The sequence below is a fragment of the Silurus meridionalis genome, chromosome 15 (assembly GCF_014805685.1).
Source record: "Silurus meridionalis isolate SWU-2019-XX chromosome 15, ASM1480568v1, whole genome shotgun sequence".
NCBI lineage: Eukaryota > Metazoa > Chordata > Actinopteri > Siluriformes > Siluridae > Silurus > Silurus meridionalis.
Window position 1 is genome coordinate 22,368,155 of NC_060898.1, and position 26,981 is coordinate 22,395,135.

Here is a 26,981-nt window from a genome sequence, read left to right on the forward strand (position 1 = left end):
TGTCGTGTCTGTTTTGTCTTGTATAGGTTTTTATTTATGTCTGTACTTTTGAGAGTAACAAACAGCTGGAACCAAATTCCTTGTGTGTGTCAACACACTTGGTCAATAAACCTGATTCTGATTCTGATTCTGATTCTGAGATGTTTAGTGTGCTTTAGGAGGTCAGGGCTTTGTGCAGAATGCTCCAATTCTTCCTCTCCAACCCGGGACCAGAGAGGATGAACTACTCAAATCTGTTTTCTGAGTAATGTTTGGACATGTGCAGAGGAGGGACATGGGGTATATCAGTAGGAGAAGGCTGAGGATGGAGACACCATGAAGGAAGAAAAGATGAAGATCAAGAAGGAGGTTTATGAATTTTGTGAGGAAAGACATGCAGGTAGTTGGGTTGAAAGAGGCAGATGTAGAGGACAGGTGGGTATGGAGACGCTGTGGCGCCCCCTAATGGTAGCATCAGGAAGTAGATGATGAAGAAGCACTGCATAGTGTCTATAGGAGTCAGGTGATGAAAGAACGAACGACTCAGACTAAAAGAGTCGCGAGAGGAACGACTGAATTTAGTTTTCTGTACATAACCTACAGAGATGTTGCGAAGCTTTGCTCATGCGCGTCCATTAAAAATGAACGAATCACAAATTTTTTTATATATATAATACTTGGCCTTTTAGGACTTACAAAATGCTGTAGTACAAACGTAAAAGTGTAGTATGTATGTATGTATGTATGTATGTATGTATGTATATATATATATATTTAGTCGTTCCTTGGTACTTTAGAACACGCCCGACCTTGTTTCCACCCGGAATTAAATCATGATGCGCAGCTATTTTGAAATCGGCCGGCGGAAGTCCATGTGCAGGAAAATAAACTTAACATGAAGTAAGTCGCTGTTTCGTCCTATTTTATACATTTAAATGGTACAATTCATGCCGTACAATAATGTATAACCTGATGTATAATGTCTGTAAAAGAAATATCGCGTGTGCTGCTAGTTAGCTTAGCAAAAAGCTACTTAGCCATTAATGAGATCATGTTGATGAAGCTAGCAGGCTAAGTGTTTTTGTTTTGCTCTCTATATCCAGTCCGCTCACCAAAGTAAAGCTCATCAATGAACTGAATGAAAAAGAAGCTCATCTCGGCATTAAGGACTCGGTGTCATGGCATTCAGAGTACAAGGACAGCGCTTGGATTTTTATCGGTGAGAAAGAACAAAAATATCACATCATTTTACAAATACAACACATTAAGATCTTCCCTGATCTCTCTCAACTCTTCACACCGGGTTCTACAATGCACAAGAGCCCTTTTTAGATTACTAACTATGTCTAAAGAAGTAACGTGTGTGTGTGTGTGTGTGTGTGTGTGTGTGTGTGTGTGTTAAAGTCTCCCAAAAATCCAGATGTTTTCCTTATCTGGGGTTTGAACTCATGACCTTCTGTTTCAAAGTCCCTCCTCCTCCTACCTATAAAACGCTGCAGATGAAGATTAAAAACCCACTTCTGAATTCCTTCTCATTTCTCCCTTCATTGTAACCTGCAGGTGGATTTCCGTACGAGCTGACAGAAGGAGACATCATCTGCGTTTTCTCACAGTACGTCCACTTTGATCTTTTTTTTTTAACACCATTTCCTCATCCACATACTTCTCTTCATCCTCATTCTTCTTCTCGTTATAGTCATTATCATCTTCATCCTCAATATCATCTACATCCTCATTATCATTCTCGTTATCCTCATCATCCTCATTAACCTAATCATCAGCCTCTTCCTCATTATCCTAATCATCCTCTTCCTCATCCTCATTATCATCCTCATTATCCCAGTCATCCTCCTCCTCATTATGATTTTCCTCATCATCCTCATTATCATTAATCCTCATCCAGCATTAATCCTCATCCTCATTCTTGTTAATCCTAATCACCATCTTTCTCCTCATTATCATCCTCATCATTCTCATTAATCCTCATCATCCTCTTCCTCATCATCCTGATCCCCGTTAACTCTGTGTTCTGCGTCTTTTCTTCATGCCAGGTACGGTGAGATTGCCAACATCAACCTGGTGAGGGATAAGAAGACGGGGAAGTCGAAGGGGTTTTGCTTTCTGTGCTACGAGGATCAAAGAAGTACGATTCTGGCTGTGGATAACTTTAATGGCATAAAGGTATAAAACTGAATAATCCACTTTGTGTTTTTAATGTTTTTAAAGATGTACTTTTGCTGATGAATTTATAATCATGTTACAGAGCATTCATAAGGCCTACTAGTTATTAATTATACATTATCTAACTATATTTTAGTGTTGTAGCTGTCTGTTCACGATTCTGACGTTCGCCCCGAGCAGTCAAACTGCACATTTGTTCTTTAAAATAATTAAATAGAAATAATATAAAAAAAAAAAGCATTAAGGTCCAGGTGGGGGGTGTAAACTTTTGCACAAAGATATATTTTTTTAGCTGTATGAGATCTTAAACAAAATGGTAATTTTACACTGATCCTCCTGTTCAGACGTTTATGAGCCCCCAACCCCTGAACCCTCTTAATGCCAGAAAACCAAATGTGCAGGTCCTGGAGATGTTTTTTTTATCCTTATCTCTCTCTCTCTCTCCTCCGATCCTCCGTTCTTTCTCTCAAGCTCCTCGTGTGTGTTTCATGTCGTGATATCGGCCTTAAATTTCATTCTTAATCTTTTTTTAAAAAGTCTTAAATTTGACTTGTGATGTCGTGTGTCTGTTTTCCCGCCTCTTCACGTTTTCCTCTGCAGATCAAAGGCAGGACGATACGCGTGGATCACGTGTCTAATTACCGCCCACCCAAAGATTCGGAGGACATCGACGATGTCACCAAACGGCTCCGGGAGGAAGGCTGTGCCCCCAAGGTGGCGCCGTCATCCGAGTTGGAGCCGGAACTCCTTCCGTTAAAGAAACCAAAAAAGGGTAAAGTGTGTGTGTGTGTGTGTGTGTGTGTGTGTGTGAGAGAGAGAGAGATCGATCATGCGGTCCGATCCAGATGCTTTAATACACGTGTTTTCCGATCTGCTTCACCAGACAAAAAAGAGAAGAAGAAAAAGAAGGAGAAAAAAGAAAAGAAAAAAGACTGGAAAGAGGAAAAGCGCGCGCAGAGAGACTCCGCCGCGAAGGTGAAGAAGGAAAAAGAGGATGCCGGTTATGAGAAATACGTCCTGAAGGGGGCGCATGAGTCCAGAGGCCAAGACACTAGAAGCTCAAGGGAAAGAACGGAGGATCGAAGGAGAGGAGAAAGGGAGGAAAAGGAGGAGGAGGAAAGAAGAACTGGGAAGGGTCGAGACGAGCAGCGTCTACGTGAGGACAGAGAGAGAGGACGAGAAGGCGAAAGAGATAGCGAGAGAGACAGAACGAAGGAGAGACACAGAGAAAGAGATGGAGAAAAAGAACGAGACGGAGATAGACACAGAGAGAAATGGAGAGACCGGGAATACAGACGCAACTAAAATAAGGATGCTGTTTATTGTTGTTTTTTGTTCTTTCAGTCTCCACCCCCTTTGAGTGTTGTGATGTCACAATGTGTTTTAAATATTGAAGGTAATTAAAGATACTCACAGACTCTCGTGTCTCGTCTCCTTTGACATATAAATATTTTTATTATATTGATACAAATCATACCAGTGATACAAAAAGCAAAATAGATTTATGGTACTAGTACAGAAATTACCCCCAAAACCCACAAATGCCCCCTCAAAAAAAAACAAAAAAAAGTGGTACTGTTTTTATAGAACTATTGAAGATCAAATAGTATTTTTTTAAATTTATTTATAAAAGAAAAGACAAAAACCAGACGATGTGCATGTTAACATCTCGTACCTGCTCAACAGGAATCATCACAATCAAATAATCTCTATAATCACATGATCAGTGGAGAAAGAAAAACAAAGCAAAGCGACAGAACACCACTGCATAAAAAGAGCGAAGAATCTGCAACCAACCTTTCCTACCATGTGCTTCTTTCCACAAACTGTTACCACCAAGGTGGATGCAGGAGCAGAAGATTTATTCCGTGAAGATCTGCTGTCCATGGGTTGGAGTGGAAGATCTCCTGCTATAGAGCTCCAACCCTATTGAACACCTTTGGGATGAATATGAATGCTGACTGCACCCCCAGGAACCTCCTCACCTTCTCATCTACATCACTACCTGACTTTATTAACACACATCCTTGTGGTTGAACGAATCTCAATGAAATCTGGTGGATCACAAATGGGGACTTGATGTGGAACGAGATGTTTAAAAAGAAGCAGGAAGTGTCCACAAACCTTTGACCATACAGCGTATTAAGGCATAAATCGGAAAGATTTTTTTTCTCCTCAAACAGGACGAGATTTACAACATCAATCCTGACCATCAAAAATAGTTGGGGACGGACGATACGATACGATGGTATATAATTAATATCGTATATATTTATTTGACGAGTCACTTTTTCGTAAATATTACGACTAGTTAAAAAAAAAAATAATGCATTTCAAATTCAAAAACGTTCGTTAAAAATTACACTTTTTTACGATTTATTTTTCAGTGAATTTTTGAAAAATATGTAAATATTTTAACGGTCGTATCGTATCGCTCAGCCCTTCCTCAGATCGAGGCATGTTTCGTTTCTGAACCACCTGCTTCCTTCATCAAAATTAATTTATTCAGTGCCGTGGCCACTTCCACAGCCGGGGGTTAGAAAGTAAAGCGTCCTGGACAGCTAAGAGGAGACAAAGAAAATAAATAAATAAATATAGGATTTAGCTTTGAGGTTCTTCCTCCATCATGTAATCATTTCTCTTATATAATTAATTATAAATAATTAATTGGTAATTAATGAATTAATTGATTGATCGTCCTCAGTATCCTAGGATAGAACTATGGAAAAAATTAATTGTCTGAAAGAAAAATAATCATTAATAAGCACAATTAAAATAGATGCTTTTCAAGCACTAATTTAGAGATTTATCAATTAATTATTGAATTAATTAATAAAAGCAGAGGCAAAAAGTATAAACTATTATTTTAGTTTGGTTCTAGAAGGTTCTGAGGATAATTAATAAATTCTATAAATATATATAAATTAATTAATTAGTATTATTTTTTTTATTGCTTTTATGCATTGAATTATAGTTTTTTCTTTTTAAGGTTTTCTGTCCTACAAGGTTCCGATCTGGGACCCTTTACATTATCGCCATCTGTGACATCTTAAGGTCGCCTCGGTTCACAACGTCTGCCGATTCGATAAACGCGAAAGACTCTCACCTTCAGGGAAACATCCCACTGTTAATCTAAAGCAGGCTTAAAAACCAGGAATGATTTTTTCCCCTCTTATTAGTGTAAAATTTCAGCCGGATTGGAACAAAGCGAGCAGCAGTGACGTAATCACGATGATACGCGTAAAAGATTGTTTAACGGCAAAGAAAGGATGAAGTCACTTTTTTTTTTAAAAATCATTTCGTATTGCGTCATCGCATTACTGCTCTCCTATTGGTGGATTCCAGAAGAGCGTCTTATACACATTTCTTACGTTTCTGCGACCTCGTTATGGCCGACGGAGAGCAGGACGTGGTGTTCAGACTAGCAAGCGTTTATTTATATGTACTGGATAGCACATATATACACAGTATGGCCAAAGGTATCGGGACACCTGACTTCCATAGAACCATATGTGGCTCATCCCCAAACACAAATTGTATCAGACGTATTTGGAGTCTGCATGAAAATCTTTTCTTTTCGTAAACTAAGAGACCCAGACCTGTTCCATTCGTCTATGTATAAATCACGGAAAGAAAACGAAATACAAGCTAGCGAAGCCAGATTTTCATTTGGTGGAGTTGCGATAGACAGCAATTAAAAAACGTTAATTACACGTCCGTTTGGAGAAAGTGTTAGGGCTGGGCGATTTGACCATGTAAAATCGAAATCGTGATGAATTGTTTGATAGTATACTTTTTCCCGGGAAGGAAAATGAATAAATAAATATTTTATTTTCACACGTATTTAATATCAGTATCCGTTCATTTATTATTGGTAATAAAATTGTAAAAAGTTTATTGATTTAGTCGTTAAATAATCATTATCGAGTGTTGTTAAGTCAGGGATTCTCAGCCGTTTAGCATCGCCACAGGTTTCCTGAACGTCCAGAAGAAAAGAAAAAAAGCTTCCACTCTCTTATTACCAGTCATCCTGTTTGATAAGGATATCGAGTTACCATGACAACCGGGTATAAAAAGAAACCTGACTCTAAGATTTTAAGATTCGATTCTAAGACGACGCCTGAAAAAACAAATGGAAAGTGGACAAAAAAAGAGAAAAAAGACAATTAAAAGATCAACACTTACATATTAAATAATTGCAACAAAAAGAGAAGTCCTGAAGAAATCTGCAAGAAATCTGGCTTTTGTAAAAGCGAAGACCGCCAGGGTCTGGAGAGAGTCCACTTACTTAGACATGTTTGAAATCAGAGGTATTTGTGTAGAGATTTGGATTTTTTCCCCCCACCATCATCTCGGCTCCTGCTGTATTTCTGGAGGTTGGTTTTTTTTTTTTACCTATAATGCCGTTATATATGAATAAGGCTTCTGGAAAATTCTGGATTACAGACCTGAATTTCAGCCCTGTTGGGGGTTGTGTATTAATAAGGTGCTGAAAACTTGATGTTAGATACGTGTGTAAAAAAAAAACAAAAAAAAAAAAAAACGTCAGATTGTTTTTTTTTTCTTTTTTTTTTTTTTAAAAGCAGGAGCACTAATCATGCTAGACGAAAACAAGCCATTTCAAGAGACATAACAAGAGCAGACGATTTCCTTTTGTGTAAATATTTACAAATCTTGATCGTTAAAAAACAAACAAACAAACAAACAAAAAAAAACCGCAGGTAATCCTGAAACCCTGAACTGCTCCCGATGCTGAGGTTTACATGCAGTCATCAGGAACCGGATTACCGTTGCCCCCAGATTATCCCAGTTCAAAACATTCAGCAGTTTAAAACAAAAACAACAAAACATTCAAGTATGAAGACTGAAACGTACAGTATATGAGGATTTATTTCAGCGAAATCTGGTATTAGCATTAAAAAAAAAAGGGGGGGGTGGAGACAAAACCGGCTGTATTTATTTCGCTTGATTAAATATTTCGAAAACCTTGGCTCTGGAGGATCTGGAGAAAGAATCTGCAGGGGGATCGTAGAGAAATCCCACTGACAGATCATCAACGTCGCTCAAGTTTCACTCATGATCATGTGGTGGTTGGTGGTGAGATGTTTCTGAAATCTGCGAAAGAAGTCATGCATTTTGCCTGCCAGACCAGAGGGGGGCGCTCACAAGTGCTGTCAAGTTACCTTTATTCCCGCCGTGTAGACCACATTTCTAGCATCTGTACGGTCGTGATACGGTTTTGGAAGTCAGTGCAAATATTTCACATCACGTGTTTTTGTTAAGCAGCCGTGCTCGGATTTCCCCAAGAACCCCCCCACCGATGGACCAAAGCGTACGGAGTCTCGGCTGTGGACAGGTGTACACGAGGCCACGTTCCTGTACGCCGCTCGTGGACCGGAGGTGTTGAACCGCTCTCTCGTGAGGAACAATTGTTGCAAAGACACATTTACACACTCGACCCTCGGCGGTGTCGAGCTACAACGTTCAGTCCCTGGGAAACGGTATCCTGTGCACCTCAGCACATGGAGATGGTGACGTTGATGCCCAGGTTTCCGTTGTCAGCAAACAGGTGGGCGATGGAGGTGTCGAAGACGAGGCAGTCGCTGTTCATGATTGCCGCTGCTACACCGTCGTGAATGGACCGTGGCGTGGCTTCCCACGTAAGCCGTCTGCGGTTGCCGTTCAGCTCGAGACGGTAGGCGAAGTTTTCGGCTTGTTTGCGAGTGCCAATAAGGAGCACGATGGCGAAGAACTGCTGGTGGCCCTCGTACTTCTCCTGCTTCTCCAGCACCAGCATGAAATGGTGTCCGAAGCAGGACTGCATCATGACCCAGTCCACGGCGCCAGGCAGGTTGATGTCTGTCGCCAGGAAGACGATGTCCTCGCCTTGAAGCGTGGTGATGGATTTGTGGGCGTGCATGAGGTGAGGCATGACTGCCTCCAGGGAACCTTGCCATTTGCAAGACGCACCTGGGCAGGGGCAGGTGTAGGGGCGGAACTCGCACACCTCCTCGTGCTCTGGCTTCTCGCTGTGGTGCAGCGACAGCAGGCAACCTGCCGATGCATACTACAGAGAGGGAGAAGAAGAAGGCACATAAGAACTGGGATCATACGCTACATCTGGAATATACTTGCGTTCATATACAGATCAAATGCCAGACGGCTGCTGTGGGGATCGTGTTCTCATTCAAAGGGTCATAAATTGATTCTATGCCTCTGTATAGTGCAGTTCTAACAAACTGAAATTAAACTAAAATTATTACAGTATAAATCACATAACCCTCATGTAGAATTCGAACCTTCCAAAAAAGTCTGACTTACAAAACCAATCTTCTGGATATACTTAATTAATAAAAATTGGGGGGTGTAACGATACACAAACTTCACGGTTCTGGACGTGTACCACGGGTTTTAATTCATGATTCTGCTACATTTCAGTACAGTTCGAGTGAGGGGATTCCCCGTCTTTTTTATTAACGTCGTTTATTATTATTATTATTACCATTTGTGAACAAAATCTTTCCACAATTTGAAATAAACCGATTGGTTTTAATAAAAAAAATTTTTTAAATAAAATAGAATAAATCAAATGAATGCAATACACTTTTTTATAACTGATTAAATAATTGGCACAAACTAAATCCATTCAATAAAATTAAACGAATAAAATATGAATAGTTATCATTTGTTAGACCCCATTTGGTTAATTGTGTATATTTAAGTTTTACGCAAAAATCCTATTTAAAAATAATTTAACAAATGTATACGTTTAAGAAACAGAAAATATTTGTTTCTTTATTTTTTCATACATGAATTAATTACTTCCATCCTTCATTGGTTCATTCGCTCAAAATCGGAGTTGTAGGGATAAAAGGTTACAACCAGTGCTAAGGGAGCCGAGAAGAAAGACGGGCCCATAAATTAGTTAAAGTGCCAGTATATCGGTAGGTTCGTGTGTGCTACATCCTACACCACATCGGAGTCTCGCTTGGAACTGGGTCATGGAAGGTCAGCTCCTTATCTTCTAAATGTAGGAAGCATTGTTTAAGAACTGTAGAAGAGGGATGGACCAGGGCAATCACCTGAAGATGAATTATGCTAGTGGATAGGAGGGCTCTTTCCTTAATTATTATAGCGGGAAGGACCGGTGAATGTCGAATATGATGCAAGGAAACGCTGTCTGACTCTACAACAGCCCCCCACCCAAGGTCACACTGCACATTACAGACAACAACAACTACGGGATTGGACTCGAGTATCAACAAATACTATCGAGTAAATCCGGCACTACCCTGATAACTGGACCTGTATTTTCTCATCAGCTTAGCAGGGTTTTAGTGAACACAAAAAAAATATTCAGTCTGGGGCGGTCATTTCTCCGTTGGTTGGTTGGTTGGTTATCCTGCCACCTCCCTGAACTACCCAATTCACCTACGAAGTATTGATGTGAAGATCGGATCATATTAGCGAATTGGTTCTTTGAATCTCGTTCATCAAAATGAACAAATGTTGTTGGTTTTTTTTGAGTCATTTAGTAAACATTTTTTCGAACAGAAATAATATAAACTGTCCGATTGTCAGTAAGCAGATCCACAACACGTCAACAAACACCAACTCTGACTTTAGTTCTAATAATGAAAACATGACAACGCAGCTTAGGACAAATTATGATAAACAAGATGTGTAGCTTCACCTCTCATATCTTCTGGTCCATGTCTTTAGTTTTTTTTTGTCACGTGACTCCCATAATTATTGTAACAATTATGTCACCGATATATTGCGTTGTGTAGCGTCTGTGGGAGTCACGTGATAAGACAATGAAATGAACGAATCGCTCATGAATGGATTTTTTATTCCACCACATGTGAATAAACACAATTCCACAATGGTTTTAAAATGTCCACAGCTATGCGCCAAAATCTAGTGGAAAGCCCTGGGTTAGGTCTAACTTTTATGTCTCCTGGAGAGAAGAACAGGTCACCTCAATCAATCATCCTACAGGTTTCCCAGTGTCTGCACCAGCATTTCCCAGAGATACCTCTTTCATCATCTGAATAACAAAAGAACCATCCTATCGAAGGTCTTTTCTTCATCCAAATTCCTTGGAAAGTCAAGTCATCTCTTTAATCCTTTATGGATTCCTCAGCCACTTTGACTCGAACGATTTCGACGTCTTGGAGCTAAAAATCATTCCGGGGCAATGTCATTTCCCCATCGGTTGGTTATCCTCTTATCTTTCTTTTTTTAATTAGAGCGAGAGAGACAGGATTTTGGGCAGTAATCCTGCGAGCAGTGTGTTGGTGATAAAACCTTCCTCCGTGTTTCTCTCTCTCTCTCTCTCTCTCTCACTGACTTACTTCATCTGAGGATGAGAAGATACGAATGACAGGAATTAGCCCTGTATGTGGGATGGAAAGTCTGAGCACCGATTGCAGATTGCTAGAACCATCAGCTTTCTGCAAAAATCCATACCGATAGTTTTTCCGGGCTTCCGTGTTACTGTCATTCCGAGAGCAGCCACTAGAGGCAAATCACTGACGCCACGTGCTGTTTGTTTTTACATGAGACTGCATGCTGCACGGAGAGCGCTACATTACATTAATTCTTTATAATTTATTAATTACATAATTATATTTATTCATTAATATATTCAGATTTAGTTCATTTAGTATGCTTTCATGATTTAGTACAGTAATTTTTATTGTAATACAATTCAGTACTATTTTAAAGAGTGCTTTTTAGGTGGGGGAGAACAAAACACTAAAATAGTAATGAATTGTATTAGAATAAAAATTACTGTTGTAATCAACCATCTTTATTGTGGTAGCTCAGTGGTTATCTCCAGACCCCGACTCCCACCAAACCCTCTGTCTCCAACCAACACCATCATCCAGACCCCCCACCTTCAATCTCCCCCACCCCCAGACCCCCTTTCCCTTCTCACTTCAACATGAGGTTCCTTCTAGCGATTTTATTTTAATTACTAAAGAGTCCAGGGCTCCGGGGACGCCTCCTCTCCGCGTTCGCTTTCGTGTACCCTCGGACTTCGCCTTGTGAAGTCTGTGAGCTCGGCTACTAAATTATTGACGTTTTCCACGTTTCAGTTGCAAATCAGATCCCAGGAGGTCAGAAAACCAGAGTAGCCTAATACAGGGGTCAAACATGTTCCAGTCCGGACTGTAAATAAATATATTATACACTGTATATGTTTCAGTCCTTTCTCTTTCTCTCTCTCTCTCTCTCTCTCATTTAAACTGATCTTTTGTTAAAATGCAAAAGAAATTCTAAAATACTTTTGCAAACAAAGTAAAATTCGGTTCTCCGTCTTTGCTTTAGGCTTCAAAATGCTCTGAAACGTTCACTTTCTTGAATTATATATTTAAAAAAAACAATAAAAGGTGAGCTTTCATTCCCTCATTCCTTTCCTTTGTTTCTTTCATCCTTACGCTTCCTTTCATTCCTTATCTCGTCATCTTCCTTTTCTGCTTATTTTTCTCCTTTCTTTTCCTCCTTCCTTTCTTTCCTCTTGTCCTTTCTTTCTTTTACCTTCATTCTGTCCTTGCTTCATTTTTTTCTTTTATCTCTTTGTATCCTTTTCTTCCTCACTTTCCGTTCTTTCCATTCTATTGTTTCTTGTCCTTTCTCGTCGTCTCTTTTGTTTATTCCTTCTCTTCCTCCTTCCTTTGTGTCATTCTATTCTTTCCATCTTCCTTCCTTGCAATTACATTTCCTTTGATTTCTTTTGTCTTTTATTTCTTTTACTTCCTTCTTCTTATTACTTCTATTGTCTCTCGCTTATTTCCTTTAATTCATTTCTTCTCTCTTTACCCCTTCTTTTCTTCTTTTCCTTGCTCTCTTCATTCCTTCATTTCAGCCTATCCGTTTCCTCCATATTTTAGTTTTCTTCTTTCCTTCCACACTTCCTTTAACTCTCCTTTTCCAGACGTTCGTAATCTCCTTCCCCGATTCCCTTCTTTCTTCCCTTCCTTTACTCCATTCTTTCCTACAGAAGTCAGTGAGACGTCAGCTGTGTGTGTGTGTGTGTGTGTGTGTGTGTGTGTGTGTGTGTGTGTGTGTGTGTGTGTGTGTATGCGCGCAGAGTCAGGGCTCATGAGAGAAAACCTGAACCAGTCATGATATCATTACTGCCTTTTCTCCAATAACAAAAAGAGAGAAGGAAAAAAAGAGAGATAGAGAGAGAGATAAGGAGAGAAAAAAATAAGAAATGAAGAAATCAAAAGATGGAAAAAGTGAGAAAGAAAAGAGAAAAAAATTATATTATAATTTGAAATAAAGAGGGATAGGAAGAGGAGGAAAGAGGAAAAAAAAAGGCAGCGATAAACAGAAAAAGATGGATAGAAATAGAGAACAAGAGAAAAGGGAGATAGGGAGATAAAATGGAGAGAAAGAGATAGAAGGATTGATAGAGAGGGTGATGATCTACATAACTAAGGTGTTTGAGGGAATCAGAACTGCACCACTTCATTAGCAGGGTTTCAGTGTTATACCAGGAGGTGGAGCAGGGCAGTGGGGGGCAGAGTAGGGCAGTATTCGGGGATGGCTCCTCAGGGAAGAGCTAGCTAATCTGGAATCAATAGCAATCGGGCTAAAAGTTTCAGATCTGAGGTAATCAGGTTAGAAGGTCTGGTTTGAAGGACACGGAATCCAAGCTCACACTCTTACAGAATTAGTCTCGTCCATCGTGCATCGTCCAACATGCTGAAAGGCTGCCCTGGTGCATCATGGGAAAATCACTCAGATTTAACATAGAGTCATTGTCCCATCACTGACCAGGACACTGTATTGGAACACTGGACTGATTTTTATTTTAAAATCACATTATATAATAATAATAATAATAATAAATAAATAAATAAATAATTCATAGCTACACACAAAACTGTCGCTTTCTTTTACAAAATTCTAATATAATAAACATAATAAAATAAAATGAATTTAAAGACTCATACTGAGGCCAGACACAATTGAAATTTTTCTTATTTTATCTCAATAATCATAGATCCAGCTAAAAATTATTTATAAAAAAAAAAGTAAAAAATTAATGAATTCAAGTTATAATATTATTACATATAAATTATCATTTTTTATGTTTTTTTTTTTTTTTTAATTTTTTCCTCTCTCTCGCATGGTGTTAAAACTTAAATGCGAAACGTCTCTGGATGTGCTGATTTGTGTGGTGGACACTGTGATAACACAAAACCTCGCAAAAGTCAGGAACCAATGAGAACATGATCCATGAAACCGATACAGCGGAGGAGAAAACGCTCAGATCGTACGCTGGATTGAAATATATATTCAGTTTTTCTGCTCTCGTCAGTTATGGATCATAAAATCCGATTGAAGCGATCTAATCAAACCCAAACAAGTCCTTTTTTTTTTAATTGAGGAAAAATAATAGACGAGTGATGGAAATGCGGAGGCGAAAAAAACCCCATATTTCTTCAAGTCAGTTGTCATAAAAGTGTGCAGTTGCTGCCAATTGATTGACAGCCCTAAATTTTACACTGTAAAAACCTCCGCCTTCAAAAGCGCAACGTTTTTTTTTTTTTTTTTTTGCGAGCCTGTTTACATTTCAGTTCCAAACAATCCGAATTATTATTCAGATCTATTTCACGATTGATTTTTTTCAAAACCCTGCAGTTATCCAGCTGTTAAATTTAAAAGACACCTGATAAATTTACACTGTAAAAAATAAACTAAACAAAAAAATTATAAAAGTGGATCGGATTTCAGAATCGGTAGATTAGACATTAGATTCTGTAATAAATTATTAAAAAAAATGTAAATTATATTAAAATCTTTTAAACTTGAAACTGTTAAATTTTTTTTTATATATATTTCGGATTTTTACAAAGCAAGTGATTTCTGAGAGAACGTTAAACTTTTGTTAAATTGTTTCCCAACCTTATTAAAAAAATAATCAAAAGAAAGAAAAATTATATCAGATATTGGAAGGATTAAATGTTCAGTGTCAGAAAATGTTTCCTGACCCTATTTTTTTTAATGATGTAGGATATCATATTATAAATCAGTTTTTGTACACCAAATATAAATACAAGAAGACAAATGTATAGATAAAAATTTTTTTTTCTTTTTATAAAATAATTTTAAAAAAGGGAAATTCTTCTGGAGTATAATGTTCGACTATTCAAATTAAACTATTATAATTTGACTCTTAATACTATACAAATTTATTATTTTTACAAGGCAAGTAATTTCGAGGGGAAGCTATAAATATTAGTTTTTTTTATTAAAAAAATAAAGTTTAAATTGTAATAATATGGGATATTGGGGGTGAAAAATAAATCTAATACTACAATTATTTAAATAGATTTTATTTTCTCATTAATCTACACTCAGTACCCCATCATGAGGAAGTAGAAGCTAAATAAAAGACTTTTTTTTTCCAAATGAAAAGAAAAAATGTAATTATTACATATAAATATTTAGACACTTTACTCAGTACTTAGTTGAAGTACCTTTACAGCCTCGAGTCTTTTTTTGTGGGTATGAAACAACAAGCTTTGGGGGATTTTCTGCCATTTTTCATGATAAAATGGCAAATATATATATATATAATAAAATCAAATGGCAATAAACACAAGACATTGACGCTCTTGCAAACGTGAAAGCAACTCTTCCCTGATAAACAACTTCATTTCTGCAAATAAAACAATTCTGATATACTGTAAAAAAGTAAACTGTGTATTTTTTACGTTCCAGATGTAAAAACAGTAAAATTTCACAACCTGCATCCTTGTAAATCTTTTCAATCGGAATAATATTGCAACTCTCGGATCCCGTCGACCCGAAGAAGCGCTGAAACGATGAACGGTTTGTGAACAGGACCGTGTAAAGCCTGATTGTTGACGCTGTCTGATGTAATGATGTAACGCTCTGAGGGACGCCGTGTCCCCGGGGGTTCGTTACTCACCTCGCTATCAGCCAGAGGTTTGGTGGGACACACGGGACGGCCGGAGCTCGGGGCGCACACGCCACGCTGACCGTGCCAACCGAGCAAACACCGCCACTGAGAGAGCTCCTTCAGGAGCGGGAGGCAGGAGGCAGGACACAGCATTGTCACACACACACACACACACACACACACACACACACACACGACTATCGCACTGAACTCGAAATCTGCGTCGGAAAATAGCTGATAATCCGGAGAAGAAATAAAACAACAGGAGCCTCAGCTGCTCAGAAACACTGCGCTCGCTCGACACGTTCCCACGTGTGTGTGTGTGTGTGTGTGTGTGTGTGACCGAGACGTAAATAATTACTCCGTCTTCTCTTCTTGCTTCCTCCCCGGCTGACAAAGACGTATCGAGTACTGTGAGGAGAAACCTTCAGAGGACATGCGTTTCTCCTCTACCGCCAAAACACACAGCACACACACACACACACACACACTTTCAACCTATCATAAATCAATTTTCCTTCTCTTAAACACGGCTTGTCATATTGACCTTTCCAGCTTTCTTAGAAATTCTCCTGAAAGCAACACACACACACACACACACACACACACACACACACACACACACACACACACACACACACAAAAAAATCCCGAAAGCCTGACGAGAGCAACAGCTACACGTTAGCGCGAATCGTCACGGATAAACACACATTCACACACTCATTTGTCCTCTCTTACACACGCACACACACACACACACACTCCTTTCTTCTCGTCTCTGCGCTGAAATCTGGCGATCCTCCGGAGAAGAAAAACATTCTGGACTGCAGCACTGGCATTACGCTCGCACAAGATTGGAGGGGGTGAGGACGAAGAGGAGGAGGAGCGCTGTGCGAGTGTGTGTGTGTGTTTGCGCGCGTGTGTGTGTGCGCGCGTGTGTGTGTGTGTCTCAGCAAGTGGTTCCCTCAGCATCCCTTCCATTTTTAAATCCCTATATTTCTATACAGCCAAAAGTTTGTGGACACCTGACCATAAGGTTGCTACGTGCTTCTTTCTGAACATTCAGTCCCACGTTTATTTATTTTTTTTGGGAGAGTGTGTGTGTGTGTGTGTGTGTGTGTGTGTGTGTGTGTGTGTGGGGTGAGTTTTTTTTTGTGGAGATTTTGTTCAGCTACAAGGATGTGTGTTAGTAAAGTCAGGTACTGATGTAGGTGAGAAAGTGAGGAGTATTAAATTTATTCCAATATGAGATCTTCCACTCCAGCACATGTTTCAGATTGTCATTGCCACCAAGCAGTTCCTGACTCCACAGGAGATAATATTACTTCTCCTCCACCACACACAGCATGGGTTAAGTTCATGTTACCGGATCCGTTTGGTGGTACCAGTTTGATCAAGAACCACATATGGCTGTTTGTACTCTCTGAGCTCCTGCTGCAGCTCTCCGATGCTGGAATATGTCGAGTCAGAACTTCTCCATCAGAGAAGGTCAGGAGGACAGGACGGTTGTGTGGAATGGTGTGTAAGTGCAACGCTGTAGTATGGTGAGGAACCTGCTGAGCTTTTCTCCTTCACATCAGCAAATACAGCGTTTGTGTGCCGGGTTTGAATTCAGACAGCCGAGATGACGCCTTTCCTTTTCACCCTTTCAAGATTTTCAAGATGTCTTTCGTTTCATCTTGGTGCCTGCAGCGAGGGCCAAGAGATCACGTGGTGAGGGCCAGCGCTGGCTTTTACCTCACTGATAGACACGGTGACTCCTGCTGCATTGTAAACACTTAAGCCACCGCTGCTGTGTTATTTACACACACACACACACACACACACACACACACACACACACACACACACACACGACACCTCTTGGCTTCCCTGCAGTGGAAAAGGCAATCTATTTTTAGCCTCAGAGCGACTGGAAGCACAATCTCGAGGTTACAGTTAAAGGGGCTACGCTGGCATTTGCACTCGGTGTCTCCGTTTTTCGTCTCCGTTTCTGTCCCTGTCTCCCGTCACTCTCACCTGTCTGTGGCCTGTCCCTCTCTTATTTCTCAGTCTCATGTCTCTGTCTCATGTCTGTGGCCTGTCCCTCTCTTCTTTCTCAGTCTCCTGTCTCTCTCACCTGTCTGTGTCCTGTCCCTCTCTTCTTTCTCAGTCTCATGTCTCCGTCTCATGTCTGTGTCCTGTCCCTCTCTTCTTTCTCAGTCATGTCTGTGTCCTGTCCCTCTCTTCTTTCTCCGTCTCCTGTCTCCGTCTCATGTCTGTGTCCTGTCCCTCTTCTTTCTCCGTCTCCTGTCTCCGTCTCATGTCTGTGTCCTGTCCTCTCTTCTTTCTTAGTCTCATGTCTCAGTCTTATGTCTGTGTCCTGTCCCTCTCTTCTTTCTCCGTCTCATGTCTGTATCCTGTCCCTCTCTTCTTTCTCCGTCTCCTGTCTCATGTCTGTATCCTGTCCCTCTCTTCTTTCTCCGTCTCCTGTCTCATGTCTGTGTCCTGTCCCTCTCTTCTTTCTCCGTCTCATGTCTGTGTCCTGTCCCTCTCTTCTTTCTCCGTCTCATGTCTCTCTCACACACACACATACCCACACCCCGCGAGGCAGAGGGGTTGTGTACTAACATCCAGACAGCCTGTGGGTTTCAATTAGGCCTCCTTAATGAGAAATGAAAGATGCACTGGGGAGAGAAATGGAGCGCACGTTATTAAATGCTGATGCGTGTAGAATTCGCGCTCCACTGCCGAGATCGACCTACGCGGACCGTGCGGCATAACGATCTGATAATCCGTACGATATCCAGATCAACAACGTTTACGTTGAGGTTTTAATTAGCGAGCTGTCGCTCAGTCGGGAACGTTCTTGGCGACGAAATGTAGAAATGAGTCGATCCACACAAGAATCTGAAACGGAATCTTTGACAAGACTTTCATGCTTTTCCAATGTTTATTTGAAGCCCTGCCTCCTCCCATTCAGCTCTTTTGCTTCGTCATGGTAACCAAAAGCAAGCAGTTCCTGACCTTACAACTCCTCCCTTAATCTACAGAAACCGGAATTGACACTACCAACAAGCAGTTCCTGATCAAACAGCTCCACCAACATCTATAAACCAAAGCATGCCACTACCACTAGGAGGTACCATTACTACTCCTCCACTACCAGCCTTAACCAGGACCTGCCTCTGCCACTAAACAGTTCCAGACTCCACAGCTAGAAATATTACAAACCACTGCTGACTCCACATGGTAATATGACCAGAAATGGTACTGATGTTCCTGTTCCTGTGTGTTTAGGCCGTCTGCATCTCAAGCCATATCCATGCTACGTATTTTTCAGTGCACCCACTCAACACCTTTAAAAATAAACTCCCTCCAACACACTAACCAGTGAACAAGTTTCAGAGAGCTGCATATTATTTACGACTCTCTTGGTGCGGTCAATACCTGAGAGCAATCTAAAGTGCAGACGTTATCATGCGCATCATCATCATCATCATCATCATCATCATCCAGCTTCCAGGAAGCACAGACTTCTGCCTGTAACGCCCCACAAACCGAGCAGCCAGCTGTCAATCACACCAACGATCACTTCAAGGACTTGGGAGATGGGAAGAGAGTGGCAGCTCGCCAACACACACACACACACACACACACACACACACACCCCTCAAAGGCTGAACATGTGCATTGGTGCACGCATTCGGAAATTATTTTCACTTCCCCCAATGTCTCAGGCTTTAAGTGGAGCAGATGTGGGAGGGGGTTCTAATATTTAAAAAACTTAAATGAGCCCAAAAAAATTTGAAGAAACTAAAAATGTAAAAAAAAAGAAAAAGAAAAAAAAAGACAACATTTCAAATGTAAATCAATGCAAGCTGAAGATTTTGTATCTCGTTTCCAAGCCCACACAGAGAACGGAGATCATGTCATGCGATGAAGTCATGTGACCTCTTCAACTCGGGTCTCAGGTTACCCACGGCAACGAGTTCAAGTCTCCGTCTGTCTGTGTGAAGAACGTGGTGGTGGTGTGTTTTATACAGTCTTTATACAGTCACAGTTCTAGCTCACCCGGTTTCCCTGTTTGGATGCTGAATACAGAGTACTGCCACCTGCTGGATGGGAGAGTTCTGCTCTCTAACGCAAGCGCAGAACGTACACGCACGGTTTAGTGTGTCCTGCCTAATAATAATAATAATCATAATAATCATAAGCCAAAGCTGATTAATTAAAAAATGCCCCAAATCATCCCGATTAATCGGCAGACATCTAATTGTACGTCTCTTTCTCTCTCTCACTCACTCACCGTGTCTGTCTCTCTCTCTCTTTGTGTCTGTATTTGTCTGTCTCTCTGTCTATCGCTCTTTGTGTATGTATATCTCCGTGTCTGTCCATCTCTCTCATTGTGTCTGTATATCTGCCCGTCTCTCTCTCTCTCTCTCTCTCTGTGTGTCTGTCCATCTCCCTCTCTCCCTCTTTTTTCTTTCTGTCTATCTATCATTATCTCCCTTCTCCCTCAATGCATGTCTCTCTCTCGTCTTCTTTTTGTCTGTCTGCCATTATCTCCCCCTCTGCCTCCCCCCCCCTCTCTCTTTCTCCATCTCAGGAGCCATCGAGAGCCACAATTCTCTGTGATTTCTGCCTCCACCTGCACCGTTTTAGGCTCCATCACTCAAAATGGTTTCAGATTAATAGAGATCCTGTAACACAACAGGCAGCAGGTCCACGCACAGTTGGCCATGGAACGAAAAGGAGAAAAAGGGAGAGAGAGAGAGAGAGAGAGAGAGAGAGAGAGAGAGAGAGAGAGAGAGAGAGAGAGAGAGAGCAACAGCCAATTGACAGGGCCATTAATTAAAATCAGCTTCCTTTCAAGCTTCTGTTCCACGATTTAAATGCTGAAGAGGTGATCGTGTGGAAGAATACGGGTACGGGGAAGACATTGAGGAAGCACCTGAGTGCAGACCTTTTTATTTTAATCTACAAAAAAAAAAAAAAAAAAAAAAAAAAAAAAGTGTGTTTCAACTGAGTTTCTGTTCAATCGTTTTCAATTGTGGTTCTTCCTCTGTGGTCTTTGGATTTGGTAGCATGAACTTTGTCCTCCATATGAACTAGGAGACCCAAACCTGTTCCAGCATGGCAATGCCCCTGCACACAAAGCCATCTCTATGAAGATATGGGTTGGAGTAAAAGATCTCCTGCTATAGAGCTCCAGACCTTTAAACACTATTGGGATGAATGTGAATGCTGACTGCACTCCAGACCTCTTCACCTTCTCATCTCCATCAGTATCGTTTTGTGAAATAAACACAAAAAAAAAAAAAAAACAGGCACAATGGGGACTAAATGTGGAATGGGATGTTCAGAAAGCCCATAATCTTATGGTCAGGTGTCCACAAACCTTTTGGGATACATATGGATGAAGGTGAATACTGACTGCACCCCAGGTTTCCTCACCTTCTCACCTGACTTTACTAACACCCTTGTGGCTGAATGAATCTTCACAAAAAAACCTCATGGCACACCTTCCCAGAAGAGTGGAGGTTCCTATGAGAGAAAATGGAAACTAAATGTGGAACGGGATGAGCCACACCATAGAGGATTTAACCTTCTCAGGTCCTGAGACTAAACGCTTCATTACTGCCGTTTGGTCGAGGTGTTCAATGCAAAGCTCTAGCTGCAGGAACTGGATTGTTGAGAAGCTCCATTTGGCTATGGAGGATCTTAGCGCTCCCCGTCGGAGCTAACGCGTAGAGCGTGAGGAACTGAGGTGCGCGCACACACACACACACACACACACACACACACACACGCACTGCTGGAGGTCAATACATTTTGCCGCAATCTGCTCAGCGCACACCAGGGATAAACAGGGTCACCCCGCAATGACGATGATGATGATATCGATGTTTTTTTTTTTAACTCTTTAACCCTGAAACGATACTCAATTTCAATTCATAAGGCAGCAATTCGAAATCATTACCCTCCAGTTATGAGGTACCGCACGGAGAGCGCTTTATTATATTTATTTTGAATTTTTATTTATCGATATATTCATATTTATTTAATTTTGCACGTTTTTATTTAAAAATCCATCGGTCGACCTATTGATTAACGCAGCCTAATTATTTGGTAGATTCACCCACCAACCATAAGTGAGTAAAATCTTTTGATCTTAATCCCAAAGAATATGAGAAGAATTGTCATGACGGTAATAACGCTCTGTTAATGGGCGATATCTAATCTTATCTGATTAGGAGGATTATCTTGCATTAGGAGGTAAATAATTACATTTAAAGTCATAATAAAATCCACACAATAATACTGGTAGTCGCTCCATTTCCGAGATATTTTCCATCACAGACCTGACCCCCATTAAAGAAAGGAAACATGTGGCCCTCATGGAAATACGTCTCGGGACCCCTGCACTAAATTGACCTTACCTGCAAAATACTGAAACTGGAATGCTGACACACACACACACACACCCCTGTGGCTTCACCATCGGCGAGCGATTTGCCCTGCAGGCAACTCATCTGTGAAATTAATTACGGCCGAGGAGAATCGAGAGCTCAGAGATTTTATGAGAGAGTCGTGATTGGATAGAGAGCGCAGGAACAAAAGTGCTGAGGGCACGGTGTTAAAATGGGCTTTTGATCCAGCTCATGCGGAAATACATTACACGTTCTCTCATTAATCTCCCTGTGTGTGTGTGTGTGTGTGTGTGTGTGTGTGTGTGTGTGTGTGTGTGTGTGTGTGTGAGTGAGAGAGAGAGAGAGAGAGAGAGACTGATATAGAGTGAGAGACGAGCTCTCAGGTGAGACCTGCGAGCTTCTCAGATTGACGCGAAAAGCCGTGCATCTACATCGAGGACAGACGAAGCATGTGCAACGACCAGACAGCTCGTGTCCTTATCTGAAGCGTCCGGCTTCTCATGTAGCATCACATAATCCGAAAATGAGCGTTACTTCTACTATCGTCATTTTTAAAGGAATGAGATATTTGCAGATATTTAACAAAGAGAGAAAAAAAATCTATGTAACGTTTACATAAGGAGTCTCCAGTTTGGCCACTTCACAAACACGCCTTTGTAGTGCAAGAAAGATTAAATAAAACCAGACGTTCTTTTCCTGATGTGTCTGTAGGAAGTGACAGCTCTACCTCTGCCATGTTAATCTGTATTCTGTGACTCTCAGGACACGCATCGTAGTGTTGCGACACGTCATATTCACGTAGAAGCAGCGGTGAACAGATTAACGACGAGAAATTAATCTACATATCAAATATTGTTCACAAATTATTGGTCACTTCCTAAATAATCTATTAATAATTATCTATTAATTAATGCTTCTATAAAAATTATATTTAGATAAATCGTTTTTTACCCATGCAAATAAATATATATATAAAAAATATAAAATGTATTTAATGTATTTATATATTTCCTTTACATGCACATATAAATAAATGTATTTATTTGTATGTAAACGCTCTCTGAATGCCCCGTGTGTATACACATAAAGCGGGCTCAGGGTCTAACCCCTATACTCTGCACCTGTATGTAGGTGAAACTCGTAATCACAGGTTTGTGTTGTGTGAAGTTTCCTATGAATCGTGGCTCCACATGATTCAGGTTTGTTTGTTTTCTTGCTGTTGATTAACACAAACCGGCTCTAAGAAAATCTAATTCAACAGTATTATATTATTATTATACATTATTTATGGACAAGTTGTTGGACACCTGACCATAAGATCACTACCTGCTTTCTGTACAACGGATTCCATGTTTATAATAACCTCCACTCCTCTGGGAATGTTCTAGATTTTGAAGTGTGGTTGTGGAGATTTGGGCTCATTCAGCCCCAAGGTAGTGATTGAGGTGAGAAGGTGAGGAGGCCTAGTGTGCAGTCAGAATTCACATTCATCCCAAAAGGTGTTCAATAGGGTTGGAGCTCTATAGCAGATTTTCCACTCCAAACCATGTAAAGCAGATCTTCATGGAGCTGGCTTTGTGCACAGGAGAGGTGTCATGCTGGAACAAGGTTTGGGTCTCCTAATCGTTCTATAGAATTGTGTACGATTTTAGGGTAACTGTTTGAAGAACCGCATATGAGTGGAAAAGTCTGGTCTCTCAATCCTTTTGGTCATATGATGCATCAATTACGACCACTTTTGAACAGAATCACATTATTCGCATAGACCAAGTACTGCATTCCACAGAAACAAGTTCTGGCTTTCACAATTCATGTCAAACTGTACCAAGCTTTTTCTCCAAACACGATAAAAACAAACCCTAAAGAAGTGTTTATTAGAAAAAGTTATGGGATGAAAGCATTGCATTTAATCCTTACAAAGGCAAACAGAGTTCACAATCGAGTTCCTGAACCGGACGTCCACCCAGTCAAATAACGGATAATAACCTCAATCGTGTTATCAAGACAACTCAAAACACGTTCCTTACAACAACTATTTATTCAGTTCTATGTATAAGCTACGCATCAGTTTATTATTCTGAAATTCCCTGGGCGTTCCCGTTGTAGCATCGCCGTCAGTTCAGGTGGTATCCATATCAACATCTACACAACAACAGACTCGGAATACACACTCGTGCATGGGAATAACAGCCGAGACACTGGGCTTTGAGACCACCTCAGAACTGCAGCAGCAAATCCGATTTATTTTTCCAATCTGATTTTTTTAGGCTGAAAGCCTGCGTTGGAAACATCCAAATCAAATCTGGTCTTCAAACTCATTCACTTGGTGATAAATCTGTCCATTCTTTTTGTGTTGTTCCTGTCACAAAGCAAAGGTCCTACCTGAGACTAGAGAAGACACCACTCATGTGAGATGAGGATGGAATTTCGAGTTTCGTTTCATGGTCACGTTTCCCAAAATTCTTAGAAATACCTGGTTTCTAAGAGCCCTGGTTATTCCTAGAAGTCCAAAAAGTCTTATTTTTAAAAGACACCTCTGGTTCGCCTCTCGCAGTCGGAAATATCAACAACAACGCAGTTATCAAGCTGAAAGGTTTGTAAACGGTAGTACAGTTTCTAGTTTCGGTAACAATTCCTGTTCGGGTACACAAACAAAATGAAGATCTAAATTTAACTCCTAAAAAAATTTAGTCATTTCTATAAACATAGATATTTTTACCCCTCAGCTGAGGTCACCATGGTTCACATGCATTTCTGACTGGAACTTTGCAACAGAAATAATTCTGTATACAAGACACAATGTCTGCATTTACACTTTTCATTTTCAAACTCTCCAATCTGCTGCTTTTCCTCCTCCAATAAAAAGGCTTCATGGGGCAGTGTGATTCCTGTCTCCACTTATTATTGTAGTTCATATTTTGTCCTCTAGGGGCAATAAAAAGAAAGAACACCACTGTATCTAAATGGAACAGTGCGTAGCCTTGAGGGAACATCTGTGAACACCAGTCAAACATCATCTTTTTTTTTTTAAAGAGAAGAATTTCAATGGCATTTAAATATTACAAGGTAAAAAGTTCTTCCCAAGTCCAGCCCGACCCGCATAAGGCCACCATGGGTAATAATAAATAGAAATAATTCTGTACATTAGACACAAGGTCTGCATTTTCACTTTGACTTTTCAAAATGTTCTATCTGCTGCTGATCCTCCTGCACCTACAAGGATTCTAGATAGAGCGTGGGGCAGCGTGAGTCCTGTCCCAAAGGGACACAGCTTAGTATTGCAGTTCCTGTTCTGTCCACTAGGATGAATTACATGAAAAATATCAATTTTAAAAAGAGAGATAATTACTATTTTAATGCCATTCAAAGGTTTCAAAGCAACAAGTTCTACCTAAGAGTCTTCCCTAACAGATCAACATCAATGAGGAAACACTACCTGAGGCTGAGCATCACGATCAGCTTACAGAGTCCCGTGGCAGCACTGAGAAGATACAAGTTTAATGCAAGCAGGGATGCAATCATACGTTACAGAAGAACATCATCCACGCGACTTTAAAATCACAACACGTAGATACAGTGTGACAGGGATCCGAATCCCTGCGATACCAAATTATCTGGTTTTATGACTAATTCTGAACTCCTTCAAACCAACAGTGAAGTGATGGAGAAATATATCTGTATCATGATCTCCAGGCTCTGAGTAGACCATGTTCCTGTACACTAATGAAACTGTCAGGTGTATCCTCATGTGTTCTGCACATGTGTCTCAGGAGATGATTGTGCTTATAACATGGAACGACCTCGTGCTGCCTCTATATGTTGTGGATCATCTGGAAATTTTGCTCAGCAGGAGTTTCTGGAGCAATAATGAAGAGCAAAGTTCACTCTGGAGTGAGGACACACCTGTAGGATCGAGTGGAAGAACATCATAAATACGGGGGGGGGAGGAAAGTCTTCCATTGCTCCAGCTCTTACCTTACAAGGAAACGGCAGCGTGGACGCGACCTTCTCCATGGCCAGGTTCCGGATGCTCGGGGTGAGCGGGCCGCGGCATGTCGGGCAGCAGCTAAGCTTCTGCCGGCACTGGTTGCAGACCAGGTGTCCGGCCTGACACTGCAGGATCGGCGGCAGCACGTAGTCGAAACACACGGGACACTCGAACAGCGCGGTGAGCTCCGCGGACTGTCCGGCCAGGGCGGAGTGCGGCAGGGCCACGGTTGCCACCGCGGGGACCGAGCCAGCCACTGAGCCCGACAGGGCGCCTGCCGCTGCTGTAGCGCTGGTGGCTCCTACTCCTACTCCTGCTCCAACTCCACTACCTCCACCGCCACCGCCTCCCGAGCCTCCGTGCTTGTTTCCTCCCGCTTTGCCTGCTCCGAGTCCTCCGGCCGCACCACCCGCGGAGGACGGACGGCTCATGGCGGAGCGGTTAAGCGCGACCAGAACGCGTTAGAACGGCGTGTTTATATGCACATATGAGCGCTCCGGTGGCGTCTACCGCAGGTTCTTCCGTCGAGAAGTTCCACCTCAAACCCCCGCGGAAGCAACATGGCCGCTACGGCGTGAGAACGAGGACGCAGCGCTGTTTGACGCGGTTTCCGCGTGACGGCATAACTTCCAGCCAATCGGAGCAGGCCACGTCACAAGTCTGTACGCACTAAGACGGGAGCGTGGAGTAGGAAGGAACTTGCACTCATTTGATGGCTGATGTTCTTCATGGAGATCTTTCCAACAAAGTTCTCACACGGAATAGAGTTTCCCTTTCACTGTACTCTAAAACGCTCCAACGCGGACAATCCTTTGCACAAACTCCATGGCTGGATAAGGTTGGAGGAACTCATGCTCTTCCTGCACAGAGCAGGAACTTCAACCTCATCGTACAAATCCGGAACCGGAACACCGAGTGAACCCAGTTTATCAGCACCTGATCTCAAAAATACTAGATCTTTACACACGTTTAGGAAGAAACTCGCCCATAAGATGGATGTTCTTCTTAAAGATATTTCCACAAAGTTCTGACACCTGCATACGACTGCAAAGATCTAGCAGAACGGCTTCCCAAAAAGAGTTCTTATCAGGAACAGCAAAATGGGGAATAAATCAGGAACGGAATGTTTAAAAAGTGTCTAATCAAGATGCTGAGATGAACACCTGGGCATAATTGAAATGATTCAACCAGCAATTTAGATCAGTCACCCCACACCAATGAGAAAGAAAGAGATGTTACAGATAAATTCTTTCCTCACATATTCCAGCTTGTTAGAATGAGCCATGATGAAGCATGCCTGGAGCAGAAAGCGTTATAAATACACAAATCTTATGGTCAGGTGTCCACAAACTTTTGCCCATATAGTGCATCTCTCCACAAGGAAAAAAAAGTATGTTAAAGAAAAAAAAAAAAATAATTGTCTCAGAGGTGAAGACTGACCATAATTTTTCCATCACTTAAATGATTCAAAAAG

General features: G+C 41.1%; 2 protein-coding genes across 2 annotated transcripts; one reads left to right on the forward strand and one right to left on the reverse strand.

Moving 5' to 3' along the window:
- Positions 1–734: 734 nt before the first annotated feature.
- rbmx2 (RNA binding motif protein X-linked 2) lies at positions 735–3,578 on the forward strand. The gene is made up of 6 exons (XM_046867881.1): positions 735–879; positions 1,083–1,198; positions 1,540–1,591; positions 2,031–2,160; positions 2,761–2,932; positions 3,044–3,578. The coding sequence occupies exons 1-6, from the start codon at positions 875–877 to the stop codon at positions 3,463–3,465; spliced, it is 897 nt and encodes a 298-aa protein (XP_046723837.1). The 5' UTR covers positions 735–874; the 3' UTR covers positions 3,466–3,578.
- A 3,454-nt stretch (positions 3,579–7,032) lies between these two features.
- siah2l (seven in absentia homolog 2 (Drosophila)-like) lies at positions 7,033–26,884 on the reverse strand. Its single transcript, XM_046867880.1, has 2 exons — positions 25,495–26,884; positions 7,033–8,227 (listed from the first exon to the last, which is right to left on the reverse strand). Exons 1-2 carry the CDS (start codon positions 25,936–25,938, stop codon positions 7,676–7,678), a joined length of 996 nt encoding a protein of 331 aa, XP_046723836.1. The 5' UTR covers positions 25,939–26,884; the 3' UTR covers positions 7,033–7,675.
- Positions 26,885–26,981: the final 97 nt, after the last annotated feature.